The sequence below is a fragment of the Cuculus canorus genome, chromosome 15 (genome assembly GCF_017976375.1).
Source record: "Cuculus canorus isolate bCucCan1 chromosome 15, bCucCan1.pri, whole genome shotgun sequence".
Classification (NCBI taxonomy): domain Eukaryota; kingdom Metazoa; phylum Chordata; class Aves; order Cuculiformes; family Cuculidae; genus Cuculus; species Cuculus canorus.
Window position 1 is genome coordinate 15,816,673 of NC_071415.1, and position 27,805 is coordinate 15,844,477.

The 27,805-nt window shown below is 40.7% G+C and overlaps 1 protein-coding gene across 9 annotated transcripts; it reads right to left on the reverse strand.

Moving 5' to 3' along the window:
- Positions 1 to 6: 6 nt before the first annotated feature.
- On the reverse strand, positions 7 to 27,672 carry TMC5 (transmembrane channel like 5). Of its 9 annotated transcripts, XM_054080759.1 has the most exons (25): positions 27,570 to 27,672; positions 26,753 to 26,890; positions 17,395 to 17,557; positions 16,639 to 16,844; positions 16,131 to 16,235; positions 15,896 to 15,949; positions 14,793 to 14,882; positions 13,932 to 14,031; positions 13,237 to 13,327; positions 12,718 to 12,966; positions 11,380 to 11,531; positions 10,702 to 10,846; positions 9,971 to 10,126; positions 9,228 to 9,394; positions 8,506 to 8,584; positions 8,059 to 8,156; positions 6,250 to 6,339; positions 5,615 to 5,690; positions 4,672 to 4,805; positions 3,327 to 3,500; positions 3,096 to 3,174; positions 2,676 to 2,768; positions 1,616 to 1,717; positions 1,290 to 1,335; positions 7 to 720 (listed from the first exon to the last, which is right to left on the reverse strand). In XM_054080759.1, exons 3-25 carry the CDS (start codon positions 17,466 to 17,468, stop codon positions 605 to 607), a joined length of 2,676 nt encoding a protein of 891 aa, XP_053936734.1. In that variant the 5' UTR covers positions 17,469 to 17,557; positions 26,753 to 26,890; positions 27,570 to 27,672; the 3' UTR covers positions 7 to 604. The 9 variants fall into 9 exon arrangements, with proteins under 9 accessions (XP_053936734.1, XP_053936742.1, XP_053936737.1 ...); XM_054080767.1 differs by lacking the exon at positions 15,896 to 15,949; XM_054080762.1 differs by lacking the exons at positions 26,753 to 26,890; positions 27,570 to 27,672 and adding an exon at positions 24,837 to 24,938.
- Positions 27,673 to 27,805: the final 133 nt, after the last annotated feature.

Sequence of the window (27,805 nt, forward strand, 5' to 3'; positions counted from 1 at the left end):
TTCTGGTAACCTTTAACATCAAAGCTGCTTTTGAGCGATGGTAATAAACTGTAAAAATGGCTCAGAAAACTGAAAATGGAATAGGTGGTTAATCGGGTTCACACAAGCTACTTTGCAGCCAGTACAATGTCTCAGGCATTAAAAACAACTGTACGTTTATGTCTTTCTATTTTTATTTGACCAATACTTTGCTTTTGGCTTAGAGCAGATAAGAACAGTTTGAACAACATAACTGATAAAACCCCAAATTTAGACCAAAGCTTTTATTTCCAATTGGCACAAGTTTCCTTACATTGAGTCAGCAACGAGTGCCCAGCAGTGAAGGGACCCTCACTGCTGGGGTCCAGTCCTGGGGGAAGCCTGGCGGTCACCTGAATAGTCCTACTTCAAAACAAACCAAACACACAGGATATTCCCTATCATCATAATAAACTCCAGTCGGGATGCATTTTGCAATCTCTTTTTCTATTTTTTTCTTCTACTTTTTCTTCCATTTAGGGGTAAGAAAATGTTTGAATGGTTCTTTCAGTCATTAGTACAAATATGCGTTGCTTTCAGCAGAAACATCACTCAATGACTTAACATGTATTGGGCCTGTTTGCAGTCAGAAATCACTGTCACTCTCTTCATCTTCCCACTGTGCTGCTTCCCTCGCACGCAGAGCGAGCGCCACTGCCTCAGACACCCCTGGCCTCCTGCTGAGATGGGGTGTCTTTGAATCTGTTTTTAACACAGGAAGTAATTAATGTTAATGGTGTTGGTATAACCACCCCCCCATTAAAAAAAACACACTATTTAAGTGTCTCATCTCTCAGGTATTTGGAATGTAGTTATGTGTTTGTATAAACTCAGAACAGTTCAAGCTACCCTGCAAGTTTCTTCTATTCAGGACATACACTTCACCTCTTGGTGGGACTCTCAGAAGAGGTTATTGATGATGTAGAGTCCCGGAATAGATGATGTATCTCTAATGTGATGTAACATTCTTGCATGTGGCTGCTCACATAAGACAAAATGGCTTGTTGACCCAAAGAAATTCAACTCTCTGGTAGACAGAAGCTTGTGATCAGCCTTCAGAAGTCACGACCAACATTGCAACAAGCTACCAGTAAGCACGTCCTAAGGAAAACATTTACCCCAGCCACCCAGTCTTTTTGTTTTTCTCTTATACGAGATGCTAGAACGCTATCTGTCTCTCTTACATGGAGCTGTACTTGCTGTGTCTGCACTACAGCAAACATTTTTACAGAGCTGAGCTGTCTTCTGTGTTCAGCATTACAAACACTTACCTGGAGGGAAGCCAGTCCCCGTCGAGATCCTGGCAGAATAGGGATGCTGAAAACAGAATTCACAAGTAGGTGTAGGTCCGTGTTTCCCTCATGTCCCTGTCTGGCTTGCATTTAAAAAGACACCAGTTACCTGCAACAAAGGTCTGTGAGTCTGAGCATTCCAACACCTATTCTGGTAACGTTTTTGTACCTGCTCAAATCAATCTTTACAATTGTTTCTATACATCCAGGATGTCCTCTTTGTCCAACGCTTGCCCACTGTCTACAACACCCCAGGTTCTACACAGGCCAATCTAGCAGAGCCTTCCGTCTGTTGCCCATCTCACCTCGCTGAGGGCGGCATTTTGGTTTCTGTCACATGTCCTTCCTGGGTAGTCCGGCACTTGCTGGGCAGGTTGCCGCGAGGGGTTGTATGAAGAGGGCCTTCTCTGAAAGACAGAATATTTGGCTTAAGTAGTACTGCCATTCTGGCTTCCAGTCATAACTTTATGGTCAGCACTACTCCCACCTGTGGTTATTACCCTTGGTTTAGGGAGATGGCTCTTCTACTCGCTTTGGTGCAATTACTCTGGCATGTCCTTTCAAAATCTGACCTTAACAACTACAAGAACATCCACATTTTGTGGGTTATCAAACCCTGCCCTCAGGAATCCCTCCTGTGGCCCTGGACATGGCCACAGGGCCTTCCAGCATTGAGATCCCCAGCACACAAAAAATGCTCACTCACTTTATCCTCCCCTCTCTCCAGTCTCTATTTACATCTATTTATTTATATTATCACATCAACAATGGCCAGTCATGGGGGGGGGGGGGGGGGGGGGGGGGCGGTTTTGGGAACCTAAGAAACCCTTTTTCTTCACCAGTATGTTGGTGAAAGGGTTTTTGCTTAACCCAAATAAAAAGACTGCGCGGCACTTATGTGTGCACAGTTTAACACTTATTTGATGCTTCAGCAGGCAGGACTGACTTCAGAAAATAGAGTCAAGCTGAAGACGTTAGAAGTCTACCTTGATGATATACAGGATTTAAAAGTGTTGGGAGCACTCAGTTTTACCTCAACAGAAACAAATGGGGGGACACACAAACCATAACCTAAGGAAATCCAGAGGCAGGGGAGGAAGGCAGCCTCCTCCTCAGTTTCAGCTGTGGCCGAACCCTTTAGTGACCTGCACACCTAGATTAGGAATGTTGAATTCCAGTCTGAAACAAATAGTTAGGGAACTTCCATGGTATCCTTTTGCTGTCTGGAGTTAACTAGTAAACTTAGGTGAAGTTTTAAACACAGACACATCCCAGAACGGCCTCCTGGTTGCAGAGCTACAGGAACCCCACGAAACCGTACCAAACACATAATTGAAACAGCAGTATCTGAACCCCCAAACTTACCTGCTGGTCTTGTCCTCTTGGCGCAGGTGGCGTTTGGTTTGCCCTTTGCAGTGCCCGTAGTTTTTCAAGTAAAAACATTTTATCTTTTCCTTCCTATAGTCAAAACACATTTGATCATTAGCTGGAATGGACTAATCATTCCTGAGGGGCTCAAGGCCTCAAGAGCAACCATTGATCAGGATAATCATTAAAACTCCTTTTATTTTGAAATAAATCTGTCTACAGAGGGAGCTGCAGCAGCACAGCTTAAAGGTAAAATTATTTTGCAACAACAGAAAACTTGAGAGTTGCTTCCTTGCAACAGCCACGGGGGAGGGATCCCACGCACCCTTGAACTGTTAGGAAAAGCAGACTACGGCTCTGCAGCAGCAGGAGGAGACAGGCAAATTTTAAAAAGATAAAGCTGAGAGTCAAACTTACATTTATAATTTGCTTATGCAGGAGTTTGGTCATGGTCTTTCTTCCTTCTATTATTTGCCAGTAAAGATAAGAAATAATTCTAAACACAGATAAAAAAAAGAAAAAGTCCAACATATGAGCACTCATACCCAAGAGTATTTCCTCCTAGTCACTGTCTCAACAGAAAGTAGCCTTGTTTATTTTATCCATTAGAATATATACACACATACCTTTTCACAAGCAAGTACTTACAGAACAATAACAGAGAGGATGAAGAAAAAAAGTTCACTTGTAACTAAGTTATAGTAGATCCACACCACCCATTTTGAGGCAGTGTAACTTTCCAGTAGTTTTATCCACTCAGAGACTGCAGCATACATGGAAGGCAAACCTCTAAAAGGACCACATTCTTCGGAAGGTTTTAACCTGAAAGTGTGTGAAAACAGCAACTAAAGCAACTGTAGTTCAACTCCTGACCTAGTTAACGCTGTGATTTTGTACATCAAGATGCTTATTAGTTTCTACTAATGAATTCACTCCTCCACTCTTTTTGGATCCATGATCTATGTTTAACTTGGGTCACTCTCCAGCCATTAAAATGCCCACCCCAGACTACACAGCGAGAGAGAAAGACCCCACTGTAGTGGATCCGTACCAAGCCCTGTAAATACAGTCTTAGCTTAAATGTAACAAGTCAATCCCTGCAGCACAAGCTACTGCAGAGTGAAAATCCGGACTTTCACAGTTTAATGACAGGCGCTTAAAGCAACCATCACTTTGCTTTGCCTTCAAGGACACGAGTCACTAGAGATTTCAGTAACAACAGGATGTGGTGAAGTAAGGCAGCCCGTAGCAAGGATTAATATTTTCAGGTAGACTGGAACAGGAAAGCATTGTTTGCTTTGAAATTGAACCACTCCAGGCAGTTTGAAATTCCCACCTTCCATCTGGAAATGTTTGCTCTGAAATCTTTAATCCCACCTGGATTCACGTGCAGCCACCTGTCACACTGAATACTGAAATCCTGTGGCTGAGAACTGCCAAGGAAAAGCAGAGGAGCAGCCATGCATGCCCTCGTTACAGTGACCACAGTAACATGCACACAAACAAAGCAGCTTTAAAATACTGGTAACAATCAAGATGCATTATGACAGAGGTTTGCATTTCCTGCAAAAAGAGCCTTTGAATTTTGTAAACAATCCAGAAGTTGACCTCAAGTGAGTTTTTCCAGGTGTTTCTCCACTGCAGACCCAGCATGGCCTGTAACATAAATAAGCCCAGGAACTATGAATATCTTGTGAAAACTTTTAAGGAGGAGGAAAAGCCAAATTTGCTTTGACATTTAAATAGGCACCCAAGACTTGAAAGCAATTCTGTTGCTCCTTCCACTTTCCTACAGGACAAGCTACTGCATTAACCACACTCCTGCAGCACGCTCAGCAAGTCTTGTTTCCAGAAAAAAGAACATCTCATGAACATCGGAAACCTTTCACAGCAATTAATGTAGCTTTTTCTATAGAAAAGTGCAGATTCCTCTGCCTGCTGTCAGGTCACCCAGCGAAACACAGGAGGCCTGAACACCAGCGATCTTCCATACCTCCAGACAGTGACTCCAATGACAGACAGGACTCCGAGGAAGGAAGGGAAGAACAGCAGGAACATGAAGGAAGTTGTCATTTGAGCAGTTCTCCAGACTTTGCGAGGGGGTTGGCAATTCATCATCAGACTGACCTTTAAAGAGATGAAAGGGTACCCTGACTCTTGGAACAGTGTCACCTGCCACTTCAACTTGGTTTACATCAATCCCACTGAAGTTGCTGGAGGCAACTGCTGGAATGGAATCTATCAAAAGTTTCTAAGAACTTTTTACATGAATTTGATAGATATACTGTAGTTTTAGAAAACTCAAAGGATATAGTCTTCAAATAGTGAGACTTAAAATGAAGCTCTGATGGGTTCTTCAGGACTCTGCTGGATAGAGTTTGCTTTTGTAGCATATACAAATGGATGGTTCTGGGAAATTTGAATCAGTCTGACTATAGCTTTGCTGTTCTACATTCAATGCTACAAACTGTTCAATGACCCAATGATCTATCATCCAGTCATACTACGGAAACAAATAACTCTGCAAAAGAAGTTTTCACCATGATCTTTGGCTGAATCACCCTGCTTATTGGGAGTGGGGAAGAGTTGCTAGGGAGTAAGCAGGAAGCCAAAGTCACAGCCACAGACTGTCTGTATTGACATATGCAGCATTAATTTCCCAGTGTTTACTTTTACCATTTTATTCTGTCTTCTTAACCCCTCCTATAACCCTCTCATGCTTCTCCTCCTTTCAAGTTTCACAGGTTTGTAATTCAAGAAGATGCATATAAATTATGTTTCTTTAAAGCAAGCCCCCACCAAAACCCAGTCAATCAAACTCTCCCCTAAACACAAAACGCCACAGCCTCCAGACAAAACCACCACTTTAACGCAGTAAATTCTGACCAGATTTCAAATGGTGTAAGTTTATGATGAATACATGTAAAGCTTGTTACCTTTTTCACACAAAATACTATAGAAAATGCTATCATCTGGATACCGGGCAGCAGAGGTGAGAAGGGGATGCCAATCCTACACAGAAGAAAAATTAAACCATCACTATTCACCACACAGCTGTCAGTGCACTGAAAGCAGAAAATATCACACTAACTTCATATACGGTTAGTATTTGGTTATTTGGAAACGTAAGTATATTAACAGTAAGGCAACCTTTAAAAATACACCACTTGAAAGATGAATACCTATGTAGATTTCTGCAAAACTCTTATAGTTGGAGTAACCTGCTTAGAAATAAGGCATCTTTTCCAGGGTTTAATCCTGAGATTATTTCAAACAGGGACTCCATTCCAGGGGGGAATAAACACAACTCTAGGGTGTTCCTTTTAGGGGTTTCTTCCAGACCAGATGGACACAGGGTAAAGTATGGACTAAAGTTATTGTTATTACCTGCATAATTAAAAGAAAACTCAAACTGGAAAGTCACAATCCTTACAAAGCTTATTTATGTATCATCTGTCTCAGGCAATTATCCTTTCCCCCATGATGCGAAGCATCCAGAAACGCCTGAGTTAGAATGTTCCATGGCATTTCTGAGTATAAATGAAGTTTTGGCCATAAACACACCACTTACCAGGTCAAAGTCTGCGCATATATCAAATCTAAAACATTTCGTGCAATATCAAATTCTGGCAACCCCAGTTTCAATGCAGTTCCAATAATTCTGGGGGGGAAAAAAACAACACAGCATAGTAGCATTTGCTAAATGATAAAACCCTTTGTAGAAACCTCTACAAATGACCTGCTGAATACCAGCATTGATGACAAACTATTCAGGGGCTGCATTAACCATGCAAAGCAGCCACAGCTCATCAGTTAGACAGCACGTCAGAAAGGAAACAGAATTTGGTAAAGACAGATTCCCATAATGCACAGAAGGGTTGAGGTAAGACCTAGGATATTTTTCACGGAACTCAAAATAAAAAGAAAAGAGAAAATAAAAACTAATTGTAACCATATCAGAAAAGTATGCTTATGCTTAAACAGTTTAAGTGCCCTCAGTATACAACCGCAATAGCTTCTCAATGCCCGAGTCCTGAAAATTTTCAGCCTCATTTAAAAAGATGCATCTTATAGACTGATAGTCTTAATATATCCTAAAGTATATTCTACTCTTCTACTCCAAACTAAATGAGGTTGCAAGTAGCTGAGATGCAGGCAGGTAAACAAGTGCCCAGAAGGTTCCTACTGAGGACGAACAATCCCTTTCTATCACCTCATTTTTCCTGAGCTGGGAAGATCCAGTTTCTGGTTGTTGTACCAAGAACAATACAGATCTTGGTAACTCTCATTGAACATAGGTCTTGGTAACACCTGATCAGCTGCATTGTCAATAATGTTTCAACGCTGAGCTTTCAGAGGGTTAGTCTGGATACATACAAATATATGCAAGGAATTTTATTTTATTCTTTTATGGCCCTATGCCTGGTGTTTTCACACAGCTTAACAGCTTAAGGACATCCATTACAGCTGACACTGCAGTTTTGGCATTGTGACCTTTCACTGGGAGTTGGTTTTCCATCCGAACAGAACAAAAATATAAGGAAGATTAAAGTACACTGGCAAGCGCTGTGGAGGGAAAGTCTTCAAGGTCTCCTCAATGCTGTTTTGAGTTGATTTACCGTACAGTTAACAAAGTCCTACTTTGTAAATTAGTCTTGTTCACATCATGTGCAAAGGACAAACAATAGATCTCGTACACAAGTATGGGCAGGAATCTTAAATGCTCTGGAGAACTGGCAAGCACATAAATACTCTACTACCTTAAATCATAAATAATGTTTGGCAATAGGAAGGTACACACAGCAGATGTCAGAATGAAATGACTCTCTGCTTACATGCTTAGCTGTATTCACTTTCAGTTAAAAATACTTTCTCACTTACCTTGCCACAGAACTCTACACTTGGAAGTCATATTACATCCCTAATAAGACTGATTAAAATAACATTTTAAACTTGTGTGCACCCCACAGAGTGACATAAGTAAGGAAAACAATTACAGGGGGGCATCCCAAGGAAAGCCAGCAGTGTGCCAGTGCACATGCAGAAAAGCAACATTTTCTGCTTGAGACACTTGGTTCTCTGTCAACTTAGTCAGGAGAGCCATTGGGGTATCACATAGCTTCCTCCCTGCCTGTGTTTCCGTCTCCAAAGGAAAAAATGGCACATTGGAAGAGCAGAGCCACACATGCTTTGACTTCTTCCTAAGGAAAAGCTGCAATATATGCAAGGCATGTACTCAGGGACTGCCTGGAAGAGACACCAAGGAAGCTTCAGTAGTGTCACAGCCACACTTCCGTTGGACTTCTCCTTTTCTCACATTAGAAAAAAAATTATATCTTTGGTTAATGAATAAAAATAAGATTAGGAAAGCAATACTTACCTTCGTAAAAACTCTCCAAAGAAAGAGCCAAGCAAACAAAATATGAAGTCAACTAGAACAAGACGATAGATATCTTGGCCAACCAGAGTTTCCCAGCACTTTAAGAAGAAAAAAAAAATAAATATGCATATCTAGAAGTCAAAAAACATGCAATTCTAGTGTTGTTCCTGAGCGCTTGGCATTTGAAACTACAAATCAAAGTTTTGCCCAAACCCTGACTAATCATATAACCTAATTGAACAATGCAGTAAACCAGTGGAGACCTCAGTTGGTGATTCATTTTTCCTACAGTTCATTTTTCTAAAAATGCTAATAAATAAATGTTAGGGTGACAAATTCAGTTTTCCAAGACACTACATGTACTCCTCTTTGCTAGAGCAAGCCTCTTCTCAAGGGGCTTCCTAACCCGGCCTTGTAAGTAAAAGATTTGTATTTTTGAAACTTTACCTGTGACTCCGACACAGCCACAATGTTAAGCCAGTAGTAGCACAGTATTCCAACAATTGATATTTTCAGGACGATATTTCTAAAAAGAAAAAGTAACAGTAACTGCACTGACAGTTGGTCCATAAGCTCACTGGAGGGAACGATGGCAGGATGACCGTTGGTTACTCCTATTACCCCCTTTTAAGACAACAATAGCACTGCAGAGTGCCAGGACTAACAGCAGTTCTCCCTGGAGCTTAGGTGCAGCGCTATTCCATTGTCCTGGCAGAAGGAGAGCTGGTCAAAACCAGCTTGGCACAAGCCTCTACTAAACAGGCTGCGTGTGTGGGCTCCAGAGGGGACGAAAGTCTGAGGGGCACCAGGGCCTACATGCTGTTAATTCCAGGAGTCTGCAGTTAGTAGGACATCCTCACTCTTCTCTCCCCTTCCCTTCTCTGGGAGGCCAACAGCCTGGGGCTATCTACAAGCAAACTCAAGCTCAGTGTCACAGTGTGCCTAATCGAGAGGGAAATCATACCCTGTTCTCATGCAGAGATGTAACACTCCAGAGGACTCCCAGAAGACAGCCACAGAGGAAAGAGTGTACAAGGCCTTTGGAGAAGATTAATTCTCCTCTATAGCTCCCCTGCTGCCCACCACAGCCCTTAGACGCAGCTTGCTGTCAAAAAGAAGAGTCAGACAACTTCAGGCAAAAAGCACTAAGAGATAGTAACAACAAATACCTCGCAATAGTGACATATATCTGGTGTCCAGGAGTCTGAAATCTCTCCAGCTGTCCAAGCCATGAGTAGAAGAATGGAATCAATGTGTTGAGGAGAGATGCGATAATAGGTAGCACCAACATCGCAGCTTGGGTCTCTTGGTCATTTTCATGCCCTTTCACAAACAGCTTAGAGAAGAAAGGGAAAAAACCAAACAAGTAAACAACCCCAGCTCAAAGCCTTTACCAAAATGCTGCCTCAAATTGTGTTTGCAGGGAAGACACCTGGCACATCTCCCAGTATGTTCTCAGGCTAGAGACTGAGATGTTTTATGGGCTCATGACCAGCAGCACAGCGATGCTCTCCCCTTCCCCTGTGTTACATGAGACCAGGGATGGGAGTCTCAGCTTAAAAGCAGCTCCTAAACAAAGGAGAGACAGGCTTTGTAGCAGTTTCTTGCTGCTTCTTTTTAGGTCATTAACTGCATCATCCCTAAGCTAGCCAGAAGCCGAGGCAGACAGCTGCTGGGGAAGCGGGGAGATTTGCTCAGACCCCTCAGGTCCTACCCTCTTGCCACCCTGCACCTGGTGGTGCGAGGCTTTGCAAACCACCTTTTTAGATACAGCAGGATTTGTGTTTGCATTGGCAGAAAAAACAGCTATGCTTCCCGACAGTCCTAGTAGCGAACAGACCCTGCTTCCCCATGTAATACACTCACATGCAAAACCACACCTCCAAAACCACACTGCAAAATCTGTCCTTACCTTTAGGTTATTAATGGAGAGGAAGTAAACACCAGCACAAGCAGCTACTGCTGTTCCCAGAGAAGCAGCCCAAGAAGCAAGATGAATAACAATATGAACAACTCTCTCTCTTACAGAAAAATTTAGAACTTCTCGGTTTACTTCAGAGAGGTCTTCCTGCAAAGAAACAATTCCTAATGAAAAATTTCGTAGTCAATAGCATAAAGCAAAACTTATTCTAAGTAATTACTTGAGTGACTGAAAAAAAAGATTACTTCTCTAGAAGGTGGGCAGAGTAATATCATGGGAACATTTACCAGATAATTTTGTGTTCCTATCCCAAAAGTCTAATCTCTTGACAGCTACACTGTATTTCACAGATAATATTACAAGCTTGCCTTTTGTTTACGAGATGGTTAAATAGCAGGAAGGAAAAACAGAAGAAATAGTCTGTTTGGCAAATATTTAATAGTCACAGAGATTCATTTAGTAGAACCAAAGCACACAAATATTGACACGTAGCTTAAAGAGAGAAGAAAAACAAGTAGCTAAGCCGACTCCAGGAGTTCACATCAAATGAAACTTAACAGTCAAGAACACTTGAGTCTATTAGGAACAGAACTAGCACGTTTGAGTCACTTTGCCAGTGTGTGCATACACAAGTTTGTACAGACACAGAAGTCTCTGGCAGAGTGACTCGTGCACACTAGATTTGTACTTCTCTACTTTTTTTTTTTTTACCTCCTGCTTACCTTTATTTGTGTGCTGAGATTCTTTTGTTTCAGCTTAACGGCTTTTTCGTTAGTTATATTGAAGTCCCAAGTGCAGAGAAGTTTGCTGGCTTTTCCAGAGTACATCCAAGGGTTAATGAAGTTCCTGCAGAAGGATTTTGCCATGCTGCAATGCAAATTAAATTTGTGAGATCCATAATGGGGAGATACATCAAGTCTGTACAGCAAGGCAACAAGGGAGATTTGTCAATTTTTCTATCTCATCCCAAGGCTGCTGGGCCTCTGTCATAGCACACCACAGAAGGCACAGAAAGTAAACGAACGTAAGAAACAACTCTCACATTTCCTTCTCCTAGTTGTTCCTGCCAATCTTTACTTCTGGAAAGCCATATGAATACCAGGAGATGTTAGGAGTAACAGCTTACAAAAGGGGGATCATGATAGTCATTGGTTTGAACTGGGATTCTCTGCACGTTCCTTACTATTTTGCAGTCATTCTTCATTTTTCTAATGAAGTTTTGATCCCTGGAGACTATCTTTTGAACAGAAACTTCTATATAGACCCTAGACCTGGAAATAAGGACTTACAGAAATACACTCAGGTAATTATCACTGCCAGCCATCGGCGAGGTGGGGTGGTCTTTTGCAGGATTTTTCCCCCCCCAATGTAAGTGAAATAAGAATAGATAGTCACTTTACCTGACCAACAAGATAAGAAAACAGACGACAAAATATAATCCAACGGTGAAAATATATGCCAGCTGCATGTTGTAAGATGCACCATTTGTTATTTTACTGATTGTAGCATTGGTGTAAAAGCCATAGTAGAGCACTGTTTGTTGAAAATAACCCTGAAGAGACATGGACATCATTCAAATTGTTTGCTATCACCAGTGTATGGTGGGGAGTATAATCTGAAACCCCATTAGAGGAGTGGGAGCTGTCCCATTCCCTGCTACAAAATCACAGGTGCAATTAAATTTCTAAATATTAGGCCCTTTGTTTTCCTTCTATCAGCTAAAATCTTCCATAGGCTCTAGAGATATGGAAATGAATTGTATCCTTCTTAAGATTCCTGCAGGATGGTCGTGAGCATTCAACACCTTTACAGGATTTTGTCTTTTCTGAAAATTCCTGACAAGGGAAAGGCTTAATTGCCCGTTCTTAAAAGCAAAGTTCCATACTGACAAATTTTATGAACAATGAAGGAACAGAAAGGAAGTACGTGATATTCAGCACTGGAGTTACTAAGTTACAATTGAACTCCTGCAATGGTGACTGTATTTTGCCAAGTTAAACAGTATGAGTACAAAACACAGTACTTCAAACGCAATTTCAAAAGGAAAAGGCTGACATCTTTCCTTTTTGGAAAGATTTCTTCTCAACTAAGCATTAGTAAGAATAGAATCTTCTTTATTGACCAGAGAAATCCTTTAACAACAAAAAGATTGACACATTTTTTACCACAAAGACAGAAACACCAAAAAAAAAAAAAAAAGTTAATAATCTTCTCAGATCACTTAGTTGATTAATAGACTAGTCAAATTAGAACTGAAATTATCCCCCTGTTTCCAGGCCCACTCACTGAGTTGAGTGGGCTGCCACAGAAAGATCTGTGTGCTCCTTGGAAGAATAAAACTTCGGAAAGAAGCAAAATTCACAGGACTGCATATGGAAATCTGCACTCTATATTCAGAGGAAAATTAACATGGGGAAAAATATCTTGCTGATGACTATTGTAGCTATCTCTGGAAGGCCTGGCTGCCTACATATCTCTCTGAAAGTAACGAAAGTCTTGAAATATTGCTGAACCAACAACCATTTGCAGTGAGACAAATGCATCAGAATGACTTCCAGTCACCTCACCCTGAGTCAATGTTTGTTGCAGCTTCTTTTTCAAATACATACTAAATAGTATTTCTTGTAAAACTAACTTGACCTCTTAATAAGAAATGCTAACATTTTTACGCTATCATGAGTTTTTAAAGTAGATCTGTTGCACATAGTACTAATGCAAATCTGCTGTTACATACTTACAGATCCAGTGAACAGCTCCAGACCCGTGAATGTAAGGTTATTTGGTTCCGCTGCAATGAACTGAGGGATTGTGATGAAACTGAAGTTTATGAGGAATGAGAAGACATTGAAAGCTAGCAGCCACTTCAAGAAAATAAAATAAGAAAGAACACTTGTTCCAAACTCAGCACCAATGATTTTCAGAGTCTTGTGCCAGAACCGCAGTAAGCTAAAATATTCTAACAAGGTATTTCCAAATCGCCGAAATGACTGAAATGCAAAAGAGAAGAGAGAGATGGATCTCAGCAAGGAGTCTTAAACAGGATTCAAATTCACAAAATAAAGCCTCACATTTTTTACACTACATGCACCATAAGACGCTTAACCGGTGCTGCCAAGTGCCTCCCTAAGGCAAGTCTTTATTAATGAACACTGCAGCAATGAATTGGTTCTTTGATAAGTAAAATAAAGCCAGAGAGAAGATATCTCTGGAGTTAGCGGTTTACCCTCTTGTGACTGACAGAAGTTTCTGACACTTACCAGAGCTGCTCCCTGCAGACAGTGCGTGCAGCAGGGAAGTTGAGTACTGTGGTGGCTTGATTTTTTTGTTATTTCTTTGAGAACTTTATCCCTGTGGAAGAGCAGGGCAGGAGATGCAAGCATTATAGTATGGGTCATAACTAAAACAAGAAGCCAAAGAAGCTGCTGCAAATACAGTGTCAGACACGCGCACATGAACAGAGTTTATAAGATACAAAGATGTTCTGCTGGTTCTTTTTCTATTAGCTGACACCATGGCTCTCATCCATGCTATGACAGCATGTTCTAACTAACTACTCCCTCCACTAACTCACTCTGGGAACAAAATTTAAATATTTTCTGTGAGGAGACAAAAGGATGGCTGAGATCACATAGTCTCATCTCTATTTTCAATGGCCAACATCCAAGTTTCCTTTGAAAATAAACTGCAAGCCATCATTCATAATCAAATCTCGAGGTCTTGGTATTCTGTTTTATATTACCAAGAGAGATTCTACTTATCCAGAGAAAGGACAAAGAACCACCTTTAAATTATTTTCCCTTGATGTTAACTTTTAAAAAGTGCACTAAAAACTACTTTCAGCTCTTTCAAAGTGACAAATCAAAGCTGAGCAGATGGCAAACATCTATACTTGATAGCTATGTGTTGAAAGTATAGCGTTTCTAAAACTAAACAGATAAACTTTTATTTTTACCTGATCTCTCTCTTTTTTTTCATGGTCTCTGGCATCTTCTGGATCGCTTTAATCCTTTCACTGGTGGTCATACTTGCAAGATTTCCAACTAGTTTGTCCTCTGCATAAAATCCATGAAAAAACCAAATTTTGGGATAATAATACAGTCAATTTTAATATAAAAACTGAAATAGATATAACAACATTCTCCATTTTCACTGCTACCAAGATGTGGCAAGTTCTGACACTTAATAATACTCCCCAGAATATCCTCAGCTCCATCAGTACTCTAATACAGATGTAAGCAAATAGTACAATACTGAATGTTAAAAAATATCACTTGCCTGATACTTGTTTAATGTTAACACAAAGAGCTGCAATATTAAGGAAAACAAAATACTGATGAACTCCCAAGATTCTGGTCTATTGCTCAATCGCTGTTTGGTAGTTACATTTCTGTGATGCTACATATTGCCTTGAAAACTAAAAATTATTCTACAATTTCAGCTGATATTAGTGACCAAACATAGCACTGCCTATGGAAGAGACAGAACTGTATTACTTAACAATCAGACTGTTTTCACATAGTTGGAATTTGATGCTAATTCCAGACACAGTGGCTGAAAAGAATACATGTGCGGGTCAAACGAATTCTAATAAAGAGTTTAGCTTTTCTTTGTACAGTTTAACATATATTCACACCGTATTTTGCTTCGTTCATCGTGGGATTTTAGTGTGCTAGTAGAGTAGAAAGAGTAATAACTAGCATTAATACAAAACCATGTTGTTCCCATGCAATTCTGGTGATGAAACAAGAACATTAACCACACCATCCTCGTACAAGATGATATTTAATACTGAACCCCCTATCTAAATTCCTACCTTCTTTATGCGCTGGATCTGTTTCAAAAAGGCTGGAAGATGCCATGACGATCTCTTCAGGTGGTCTTCCGTTGTTCTGAATAATGGTACCTAAGTAACATGCACTGTTTAGCAAGCTTAGGCACTCCTGACAAACTGACTAAAGAAATTCAAATTTCACTTTCACAGAAACAACTTAAAAGAATACCCTTCCATCACACTATCTACATATACTTCCCCATTTACTTAGTTTCTGGTCACGCTTGACAACCATGCACAATTTTTCAGATAAATGCTGGAAAAGAGGTACTGAGCCCAGTTTTCAGCTGTCACAGAAAACTTTGTCATCGACCCATTCATAAATGTGCACATTGATTGTTCAAGACATTCTTTAAAAATCCTTCCACTGACTTGAGAGGGATTGTTTTAGAATTACACTCAACTTCCTTTGTAGCAACTAAAAAGAATCAGAAATAGAAAAGCATCTTCAACTTTCAGCACCCAGACACTTATCCACTAGTGGATCTTGTTGGAAATGCACTCTCTCGTTCGTGTCAGGTATTAAAAGCCATACACAACAGTTAACATTCAGAAATGTCCTATTTCTATGGTCACTCATGGAGTGAGACATTTCCAGGTACCAACAAAATTTGCTTTTTAATTCAAATACAGGATTTTGCCAAATCAGAACATAAAGATCATGTTCTTAGAGAAGAAAAAGAGGAAAAAAACCAAGAACCTTTCACTTTGGGGTAGAGAAAAACGGTTCTTTGAATGTGTCTAGGTAACAATTCCAGAAAATAACTCGGAAGCAGCAGGCAGGAACAGAATTTATTGTAACAGAAAAATTACACAATACGGGAAGAACAGTTCCTACCCAGAACATGAACAATAAACTATTATGCTAGCCTAAAAAAGAACCCAGATTATACTATTCCAGACCTCCTGTGTTTTAATGAATATAAATCTGTAACTACTATTATAATTCAGAATTTATATGGAGACAACATAGTAAACAATTCACTAAAGATGTCTCAAAAATGCATCCTATCCTCCCCTTATTTCCTTCTACAGTGAGTCTCTGCAAATAACTGTGCAAGTCTGTTTTATACTGACCCACTTACAGCGAGTGTGGAAGGTGTTGTATCTGTCATTGTTCACGAAACAAAGATCATCACCTTCAGAAAGATAATGAAAAATTCAGCTACAACAATGCAGGAGACTAAAAGAGAATTTATGTTTTACAATTCCTTTTCTTACGTGAAGATCCGCATACCCGAACCTTTTAAATATTCATTATTTTATGCAGGGTGATTCTGACATTCAATATTCTAATGCACCACAATCCTTAAGTCTTACCGTATGATACGCTGGCAACTCTGTGAGCATAGGGGCGATCCAGCAGGTGGAAGGTAGAAGGCGGGCTGTATGCCAGGTCTGGCTCAGGCTCAAAGGAAAGATTATCTGTTGAAGGGAATCAGAACTATACAGAAATTTGTATCCTGCTAGGGATGACTTAAACGCATAGAATAGCAGCCCTGTTGACCGAATGCAGCTCTTCTGCAAACACAGCAGTGTATCCCATGACTCTCATATCTCACTCCAATGTACATCCTAGTATTCAATCCCTTATTCAGTCCATACAAGCAGTATTTACCAATCTGTTAATATAACAGAAAGTTTGTGGATCTGTTAATAGAACACTTGAACTACTTCTAGATAAATAAATAAATAAAAAAAACCCCACTGCCACCATGTACAAATATATAGAGTTGAGCTTTCCAGAGCTGCAGGACTCCCTCAGAACAGAGCAAGCCATTATTGGTACCAGCGTTTCTGTAAGGTGTTCTTATCGGAAATTACATACCTGTGGAATGTCCATAGGGACTTCTGCTTAGGACATCAACTCTTGGAAAACCTCTGCTGGATTCAGAGCCACGTCTCAGGGAGGCCATTGGTATGGCCAGAGGGTAATTCTGCTCTCTTTCACTGTGTTCTCCATAGGAACCATATGGTGAAGTATCATAATCGTAAGGGGTTTGGTGAGAGAACAGATTCTTTTGAGGACTCCTCCTGTGTAAACAGTAAAAAAGGAAAACCCTGAATCTATCTCAATAGATATCCTTAATAAATTATTACCTATTATTATCATATTTGAATATATAACAAGCCAAAATCTGATAGTGAGAGGTATTTTGTATTTAGAGCTCTAACATCATGATTCTGATTTTGTCTTCAATTGAACTAGAAACAGCAAAAATTTTCTCAGTCTGAAGTTAGCTTCGACTCTACCTAAACAGGAATAACTGCTTGGAAAATGAGGACATCCAAGGGTGTAGCATATTGTGAAAATCACTGGAACTAAAAAATATCCATGACATTATGGCATAAATCCTAACAGACATTTAACTGATAAATTGATCTAACATGTAAAAACTAAACGCTGCCACTTCTCTTGAATATCATTTTCCTGATAACAGCTTTAAAAATCTGTGAGAAAGAAAGCATAAAGAAGGGATTAAAAGAATTTGACAAATTAAGACTCTGGATAAAAAGTTTCTCCTGCTTATAAATAAAGACTATGGCACGGTCACAACAACAAAATTATTTTAAATAAACTCACCTTCTATCAATTTCCAGTGTCTCTGAAAAGTGGTAGTCCGGATTTTCAAAGGCTTCATTGTAATGATAAGACATGACAAATCCTTGGTTGGAGTGATGAAATCTTCCTTATTTTTTGTCTCTACTGCTTCATTAATATGTTAATGGGAAGGCTGATTACAGATCTAGTTATGAAATAGATGCATGTACATACAAAATAAAAGGAAAGCATTTTAGCATCTCAGAAGATTTTGCCATCCTGTTAACATGTAATGTGAAACAACATAAATAGGCAATGACTATAAGTCAGTGCTATTTACCATAGGAAATTAAGCTGTACGAGAAGCTGCAGGTAAAATGGGAATGAATATTTCCCTACAAAACTAAGGAACTGGAGTGCCACACGATGCGTTCCCCAGCACTGACAACAAACAAGTTTTAGAAGCATGTTGAAAAAATTAAGAAGAAAGTAAGTTCTCTCTTTCCTCCTTATACAAGAAAAGCCACATACATGAATTTTCTCCACGTTTCTAAAACCAAAGAGGAGGTGAAGCACGTCCACTTCCTTACCAGCAGTGGCACCCCTAAGTCTTAGTTGTGAACAAGGCACCCACTGCACCACTGCCACGTCCAGAGCTGACACTATTTAGAGTCTCACTCTTAATAAGGGCTCTTTTAATGACTTAATGTCTTGATCCTGTAAATAGGGTGACTTTAGCTTTCTTTCCCACAGAATATTCTGTTTTGGTCTTAAGCAAACCAGACATGGTCAGAGCAAGTCAGTGAAAAGAGAACCTAATATTAGAAAACCAGAATCCAAATTAAATAGTCAATTCTGGCAATTGCTCAAAAATCATACTCAAAATTAAAAAGGAAGCAATCTTTAGCATTTGTTCTTAAAAGCACGATGCCAACTTTGATCAGTTGGCAAGCTATTCAGCGGCAGGGAAAGTTATAAAAGACACACGTGCCAAAACTCATCAGATCCTGCATTTATCTTGGCTCCACTACTAGAAAAGCAGAGGTGAATCTCATTTAACAGTACAGCCTCAACCAACTTTCCTGTCCACAGTACGTTTTATTTGTGACTTCTACTGCAGTAAAGGACATATCACATGAAGAAAAGTATCTTCAAATGGGTAATGGTACAGTGTCTAGTTTCAGAAGGCTTGTCAAAATCTTGTTTTGACATAAGAAGCTCTTAAATTACTATTGCATCATTTGCACATCTAAAGATCTCGGTAGGCTGCCTAAAATCTTGCAGTGAGACATACAGTTGTAAAACCTTGCCAAGGTTTTGCACACTGACTTGCAAAGAGATTTGCATATAAATACAGGTGATTGATTGATTTTGAAGTCCTACATTTGAATCAGTAAACACTTCCATTACAGTTTGATGAAGCACGCTATGAGGCCCACGTTCTCAGCAAACATTCAGTAAAAAAGCATATCAGGCAATCTGAATATACGGTGCGTCACCCATCCCTTCTGTAAACAGTGACAGGTGATTTATGCCCACAAGAAACTACAAACAGGGCCTCCCCTAGATGACACTGGTGTTTTTTTAAGGCAACAATTTCATACCTACAGAGACAGAGTGAGATCCTCATGTATTCAGAAAAGTAATTAGCAGAGACTCCTCCCCTTGTTTCCAAAGAAAAGCAATCAACGCCCAAGGAATCTAAAGCGCTAACATAAAAGTCATAGGAAGTTCATATCTCCTGAGAGGTAGGTTTTCTTTGACAGGAACCACTTATCTCCTGATAATAGTTTGAACTAGCTTAGAATGTATCTGAAATTTTATACAAACTCTTCAGGAATTGGTACATTCTGTCCTGATCCTCCATCTAAAAGCCTGGAAACTTGAAAAATTCTTGAAAATTGTTGAAAAATATAATAATGGTCTTCGGCAAAGAAGTACCTGGAAAACTAAATTTCCACTTCTAAGTGTGTTTTACATTTCAAACTGTGATGAAAACCTAAAGAGGAAAATATTACTTTCTCAGGGGAAGAAATTCTCAGGCAATTCCCTTTGAAGCAAGTGTAAAATTACATTTTTCTATTTTTTTATCTCATTTCCCAGGAAACCAACTCATTCTTTCTGGGTGCAGCCATCCGGAAAGCTGGGAAGCCTGCCAGCAAGGCAGCTGGAAAGCTGAGCACTGGATCTAAACAGTTCACCAACGTGTTTGGTCTTCATTCAAACTGTAGAGAGAACGGGTATTTTGATGGAAACGTATGGGCTGTGTAGAGTCAGCACTACCCAAAAGCAAGACAGCAGGAAGCATCAACCGGCTCTATCAACCACCTTGCTGAAGTGCAACCAACCAGAAGAAAAAGATCAGCCTGACTGAAAAATACATCCATCGCTTCTTTCTCTTATTCATTTTAAAGACCTTGAGGCACATCCGTGAAGGCTTGCTAAGACACTCAAATAAGCCCAAGACAGACTGTCTGTTGGTTCCATCCTTAACCATTTTATTTCTTTTGAGTCGTAAGATGCATTTACAGTCTAACATTGAAACCAGCATTTGAAGCCACTCTGTTCTTTCTCCATTCCCAGCGTTTAAGGATTTTTTAAAAATTCCCCATCTACACTGAAGCAAATTCAAATCTTTGCATTTTGTTCCTATAAAAAACCCAAGAGCATTAGATCCCAAGCCTGGAGGCATTTGGAGTGAGCAAAAATGTAAACAAAGATAACCCATATGTTTCCCGAATGAGGCTGTAGTCACTCAAAGATTCCTGGGCTACCTGGCACACAAATGCTCTCACACGAGATGGACGTGTGTATGTGCATATACGCTCCGTGTGCACAGGTGGCATCCCAATGCACTCACTTCCACCATCTCAAGCCCAAAGATCGTGAGAAACTCTTCTTATCTAAAGAGATGCTTACGTTATAAGCTCGGTTTAGGGTTTGATGGTCTGACAGTTTATAAATTTCTGACCAGCCACAGTTCCTTGGAAAGAACCTAAACCAGGTAATGCTCAAGCTAAACCATCTCTTCCTTTTCTTTGATGAGATGCAGTAAACCATAGCTCCAGGAAAAGCCATGACTAAATTTAGACTTAGCTTTCTCTTTAAAAGCTTATTTTCCAGAAGGAAAAAAAAATAGCTGGAGAACAGAGGTCATTTGTGAAAGAAATAAATGGCAGGAGCTTGACAAATCTCCCCTTTGCAGAGTGGTGCCCAATGTTGGACAAGATTTTGGATTTCAGCAAGCAAGTATACAAATTGTGTTTCTCCTCTGGAGAAACCACCTGGAGAACAGAGGGTTTAAAGTCAGTGGGTTTAATAGTCATCAATATGTAAATAAGTTACAGGGCAGGTGGAGAGTGGGTGCTCTCTGCTTGCATCATTCAATACACACTGTAATGATATTGAACAGGAAACCCCAAGCAGTGCAGTCTCATGCTTCTGGATTGTTTCCCAGAAAAATAACTGCCTTCACGTCACAGGCCAACAGCCTTGACAAAATATTCAGGTTAGGTTCATCCATTCCCGTACAGGTAATTCCCTCCTATAGACCCTCATCCTCATTTAGAATGTAAATCAAACATGAATGTCCTGCTAAAATAGCACTTTGTCCCGGTATCAAGTTTCAGGAAAGCCACTGAGACCTTCAAGTCCTTTACCAGAAACACACGGAAGTGCAAGTCACTTACCTTTTATGCATATTGCCAAAGTACTCAGTCTGCACTGACAAATTCCACCCCTTACCAGCCTTCCATTGTGTTCTTATTGATGTCAGCAGGGTCAATTACAGGAGCCAACACCAACTTTGTTATGTTAGACCTTCCGTCAATTAGCAATGTAAATTGTGCCTCTGCTACAATCTTCCTGGTGAAAGATGACGTGTGGTAGCATTAAAGACTCATCAACTTAGTACCATATATGCAAAGGACACACAAGCGAATCGGGAAAGCAATGCTGCTGTCTCTCCCAACTGCTCAGTGCTCACAAAGGAAGGTATTTCCTAGTTCTGCATCCCATGCTACCTACCAGAACTACTTTTGCCCCTACTCGCTTGCTTTGCCCTTTCTGTTTAACATTCATCTTGTAATTTCCTGCCCTCCCTCCCAAATCTAATAAGACTATAATATTTTCATCCTGTTCACCTTGTTTACAAGTTAAATCCCCTCTCTTAATTACGATTGCTTAGATAGGGCATTTGGAGAAGGACTGCTCGCTATTTCCTTTTTGCAATGTCCCAAGCACAACTGTGCTCCTCCACCTCATTTACTACAAAAATGCTCCTGAAACATTTGAAATAGCATTACAACATACAGTTAAAATTTTAAAATGCAGTGAAGTGTTGTAAAGACGTGGCACACATTTCAGAGTTCTTGCTTAATGGCAGTGGAAGAAAGTTCAGATACTCCATTAATTCTGTGAAATGCTAATACTCTCCCTGATCTACCACACAAATCCCTGCTTCAGCCAAAAGGCCCCTCAGAACCACAATTCTCCTGGACTGAAATACACATCACAGTGATTTTGCGTTATCTAATCCCTTTGAGAGCAAGGCTCTTTTCCTTTACTGGTTTGTTGCTTTTATTTTGTTAACTCTGCACACAAGTTGCAAACTTAATCCATTGGGAAAACTACAAGCACTGAGGAAAAATCAGGGATATATAACCACTAAATTTGAAATAGAGACCTGAACAGTAAAAACAATATACCTGGCAGGGAGAGGAAAGGTTAACAATAAGAAACTGAACAGAACTCTGTATTATTTCTTTAACACCTAAAAAGACGTTACCTAGCTCATAGTCTGAATATTATGGGGGAAAAAAGGTTACAGCAAGAATCACTCCATATCAGTGCAAGTCAGTCTTGTGACTGAATTTCCAAACTGCAAAGTACCACGTTCTTTGCTTATAGCAGGACTAAATCTTGCTCAGCAAAACAAGTTTTTTAAGTCTATTAACCAACATTACCGGCTACTTATAGTCAAAGGAAATACCTCATAACAAGACAAAAAAAGGAAGCGGTTTTTGAATACCTGTTTGGAATTAGTTTTCTCCTTTCAGTGGAAAGACAGATCTAGTAGAGGCATGAGACACTGTTTACTAGAACAGTTCCAAAGTTTTGTCTTGAAAGAAAGCTTTATTTATTCTGTACTTGCAACGGATACCTATCCAGTTTAAACGCAACCTTCATATTATACTTTAATGAGCAGTATCAGTTACAGGAGTCTCATTCACAAGTCCAATTGGAAAAGCTTACGAAAACTACACATATGGTCATTTTAGATAAACAGGTTTTTAAAGATACATGATGTTGCTGAAGTAAAAAAAAAGAGCATTGTTCCGTTTGCAATTTTTAGCTTCACTTCCTGTTAGGATATGGTCATCTCATTACTATTTGCACAAGCAGCATTTAAGATGACCCTCGAGGAAAACAAAAGCTATTCACGATAGTCTAGCAAATCAGCTAAGAAGCTACTATAGAAAAGGGCTGGGGAGAACCAGTTAGAAGAAGAGAGTATCATCTTTTTCAAAGGTTTCTCCTAACTGTTCAAAATCTTTATATGGGGTTTTCAAATTGTTGGACAAATAATTTCACATGAACTAAATACTCTTCTTTATGACAAAATACAGCTAGACTAAAATGCAGTGTAACATGTTAGTACGTTAGGGTTGATTCCACAAAAAAAAAAAACACGACAACAAAAAAAACCAAAACAGAAGCTACAGACTATACAAGGCACAATTAGAGGCTTTTTCACCAAAAAGTGAAAGGGGACACCGCCATGGAGCGCTGGTTCCTGTTATGTCAGCCCACAAAGCCATACCACACCACCTCACCACTTCATCACTTTCACAGCAAGAATGGGAGTCCTCCCAACAAGCTTACTCTGGGAAAAAAAAAAAAACAAACCTAAAATAAGAGAAGAAAAAGAAACTGAAATCTATTGCTTTGGGTGGAGCACTGAGATATCTGCCTTGAACAGGGGTGATTTCAACTATATTGCTTGGCACAGGCGGCCGGCTGCTCTCCTTATCCTGTGCCAGGGCTGTATCGCTTGGGCAGGGACTGATACAGCACCAACACTTGGAACTATCACACCTCGAACTTGGCTCTAGAGCTCCCGACCGGCTGCTTCTGCCAAGCAGAGCAGGATCAGGCTGCTGTCGGTCCCAGGACTGGCAGAGGAGATCGCAGTAATGCTAAGTCAGTGGAAGCAAAAGTCAGCATAGCTCCTATGCAGTACCACAGACTGCTCATAGGTTTGCCCAACTAGCAGAGCATTTTACTAAGGGACAGAGATGTATCCATAAGATCCTGGATGTAAAGATCTGGCTTTTCAATGTATGTTTAATCATCTGCATAGAAACATTTCAACCTTTCTAGGTTAGGGCATAAAGCAAAAAAATAAAGTAATGCTGAGACCGAAGAGAAAGAGAGGAGTATTTAAATAGTAAGCCTGTGTGTTTTGAGGGAGTGACAGAGTGACTGACCACAAAGAACACGAACACTTAAACCTGAGGTTTTCCCCGTGTATATAACACAGAAGTTCTTCTGGCTTCCTGTTACCTATGATAAGATGGAAAAACTCACACCCTGCTATTTGGAAAATGCAGTAGCACGTTCATTCAGTAGCTAACAGACTGCAAGATGCAACCCACGCCAAAGGGAAAGGAGATGTCACACTTCACGCTGAGATCCCAGCAAGGCTGGTGCAACACCTCACAGACTGAAGCATGGCACTGGCTAAATGCATCAGGGAAGGATGCGGGTACTGATCCCCCCCAGGACCAACCCTTCCAGCTAAGACAGCAGACTGGTACGTGACTGAAGCTTCGAGGTGCCCCACGGAGAGGCTGACACCGAGGTCAGGGCAGCGCTCCGACGGTTGCAAACTTAATCCATTGGGAAAACTACAAGCACTGAGTAAAGAGGAAAAATCAGGGATATATAACCACTAAATTTGAAATAGAGACCTGAACAGTAAGAACAAATAACCTGGCAGAGAGAGGAAAGGTTAACAATAAGAAACCATGAACAGAACTCTGTATTATTTCTTTAACACTTGAAAGACGTTACCTAGCTTATAGTCTGACCATTACGAGGAAAAAGGGTTTCGGCAAGAATCACTCCGTATCAGTGCAAGTCAGTCTTGTGACTGAATTTCCAAACTGCAAAGTACCACGTTCTTTGCTTATAGCAGGACTAAATCTTGCTCTGCAAAACAAGTTTTTTAAGTCTATTAACCAACATTACCGGCTACTTATAGTCAAAGAAAGTACCTTGTAACAAAAGAAAAAAAGGAAAAAAAAAAAAAGGAAGCGTTTTTTGAATACCTGTTTGGAATTGGCTTTCTCCTACTTGTCTGGTCAGGGGCTGGAGATAAGAGTAGGGGCTGGAGATAAGAGCAGGTCCTGAGCACGAGTGTAGACAGCGGTTCTACTCTCTAAAGAAAAGCGAGCAGGCACAGCCCCAGCCCGGCCCCTTACCTGCCCGTGTGCTGCCCCAGGGGCGCCCCGCAGCCCCTCACCTGCAGCCCCCGCCCGGCCCCGCAGGTGCCTCGCTGCGGAGCGGCGCCGTGTCCCGCTGCGGCTCCTCCCGCCCCGGTCCCACCTCCCGTCCCGCCGATCGCGCTGTGCAGCTGCATCCTCGGCCAAAGGGGAGCTGAGCTCCTGCTCTTGTAGCCCGCAGAGAGAAAGGGCAACAACGGGAAAAGTCCCCTCCGTGTTACCTGCAGCATTTCTATTTCATACCTGCTTTACTTCTATGTGATCTCCAAGATTTCCCCTCGTGCAGCCTGATCTAGTGGGATATGTCACTGCCCATCGCAGGGGGGCTGGAACTACATGGTCTTTAAGCTCCCTTCCAATCCAAACTATTCTATGATTCTATGATTTCCAGTCTCCTTCCCTCTATGAATTAAAATACGCTTTGCCTTTTGCCTGGATTGCAATAATGCATCAATAAAAGGACAGAAAGAAATGTTTTTCAGGGATGTGATCTTTACCCCTGGACCAATAATTTTTAGTGCAGAGATAAAGAATAACCTCGACCTCATATGTTTTTATTTGTGTTACAGGAAGGCTTATCTAGAGGTGAAAAAAATAGTTCATGTTAATGCAGGTGGTAATTAACAGCTATTGGATGGGGAATTCATTACCAGCCCTGTCTTTCTGTTCTCTGCAGGGGCCTGAAGGAACAATTTCTCCTTTAGTGTGATGCAGAGCTATTGATTTTTTTCCTGCCTTCCTTTCACGCAGACATGAGCAAACCTATGAACTGAGCCAAGGGATAGCTGAACATCGGGCAGGGTGTGATACAGAGGAGACAATGAAGTGCTGGGGTGGTGCCTCTTGCAAGAATTTCTGCCCCAAAGCCTCTTAACTCACTCCATTGCGGCTGGATGCTGCCAGCGGACTCAGGGTTACCCCAGCACAGTCCCTAACAGTCCCTGCCAGGGTGGCACCCAGTGGCCTTCCTGAAGGATGCCACCCTTTGGACAATGCAGCATCCTCAAGGTGAACATGGGGCCAAGCAGCCGCCACTGGGACAGGGTAAGGACATGACTGACTGCTGTCTCAGACCTGTGCTGTGCACAGTGCTTTTTTTCCTTTTTGCTAGTACCGTAAAGAATTACAGAACCCCAGCCACTTTGGTGTTAAAATATGCCAAAATGGTGTAACAGGCTGTTATTATCTCCTCAGAACAACACACATCTTAACACTTCCAGCAATTGTGCCTAAATAACTTCTCTAGTCAGCAAGATTAAAAAAAAAAATAATAATAATGAAAAACCACCCATCAGCTTTTGGATTAAAGGCACCCTCAGTAGCCAGTGGGGAATTGGTAACAAATCCATTTGCTCTGTGTTCGGAAGCTGTGCTGTTGTAATGTCCGAGGATCCCTTTTATGAAATGTCCACTGCTTTTCCAGCTCTTAATCTGGGTAAAACATGTCTATCCTGTACCAGACACATTCAACATGTGGGCTTAAGTAAAGTTTTCTAGTAATACTTCAAGATTACATTTTGCCCCAAGCAACATTCCTGGCATGACTGCAGAGGACTTGTCTGCAGATCTCTGTACAGATGCAGGAGCTGCCTGCATGCAGCACTGCCGACAGGGCAAAGCAGCAGGGTAGGCGAACGCAGGAATCCCCCAAGTGAAAACAATCACTCAGAACTAAATCCTGAGTATTTAGAAGCATTTTTTGAGCTGTGGCATTACGAAGAGGATTCATACGAATTAAAAAGTGTCCTGGAAACACATGGAGTTAAACATGACAGATGATCTGCAGCATCACAGGAAAGAGTACAAGGCAGTGGCTTCCATGCTCAGCACAGACTAAAACCTGCTGCTTTTGTGAATAAAGTACTTCAGACAAATAATACACGAGAAAAACCTACCATGCTCCCTGCATGCAACTGGCAAAATTATCAAATCTCTCCTCCTTAGCATGCCTGTTTTTCTGTTTTCCCACATGGGATTGCTGTGATCCATAAAATTCATTGAAACATTTCCAAGTGTCTATAAAGCTTTCTCAACTGAAAAAAAAAAAAAGAGAGAGAGAGAATAGAGAAGGTTCTCACAAAATTCCTGGGGAAGTCAATCTTTCAATTTCTCCAGTCTTTAAATTTGTTCTCACAAGGTCATTAACCCAATACTTCTCTAGCACACGAAGTTTTGGAAAGTCTAATTCATCAGCAAGTGTACTACTCACCTTTCTTCTAAGTCATAAGAAAAGGAACATAAATGAAAAGAAAACCTGACACCCCAGATGACACCCATAGGGAAGTCTTACACCGTACGTATTGGCATGTAAGGCACAACTGGCCCTGCTCTGTGCTCGCAGCCAAAGAAAGCCCATGCTTGATTGGCTTCAGGGGAACACTGAAAGCGGGTACTTTGGCTCTGGTGGTGCAACACAGATTTATATCTGGCATACAAATTGCACACTTAGCATGAATGCTGAACAACGCTGAACATTTTTTCAGGAGTGCTACCAAGGAGTTTGTATTTCCTTCTCCTGAATTTTCAGCAATGATCAACTGGAAGCTGCACAAAGCCCATGAAATGCGATGCTCAACCAAACAACCATTATCACCCATGTAAACAGGTTTCAATGAGGTGTCCAGCTCTGTTACAAACAAGCTGATCCTGCGCGCTCTCAAGCTGAGGGCAGCAGTCACCCAGTATCAGCCTTCACTATACAAAAACTCTCACCTGGGAAAATCATCCTGGAGGTCTGTGAAAAAGGAGAAAGCAAAAAAGCAGTAGACTTGAATTCCTGCCTTCTTGTCCTAGCCTCCAGAGTGTAGTGAAGGATTAAAATCATGGAAAAACAGCTAAAAAACATTATTTACATTCTAGACCAATCTACCAGTACGAAGACAAAAACCCTTATGAAATTATTTGGTTTTTTTTTTTTTTGTTTTGTTTTGTTGGTTGGGTTTTTTTTA

Excerpts from the sequence above, each read along its gene's own strand:
- TMC5 (XM_054080759.1), bottom strand. The coding sequence starts at position 17,468 with ATGTCTTATCATTACAATGAAGCCTTTGAAAATCCGGACTACCACTTT. Across the intron at positions 10,127-10,701 it reads ATCTCAGCACACAAATAAAG|GAAGACCTCTCTGAAGTAAA; the intron begins GTAAGCAGGAGG and ends GTTTCTTTGCAG. Across the intron at positions 3,175-3,326 it reads ATCCTCTCTGTTATTGTTCT|AATTATTTCTTATCTTTACT; the intron begins GTAAGTACTTGC and ends ATCTGTGTTTAG.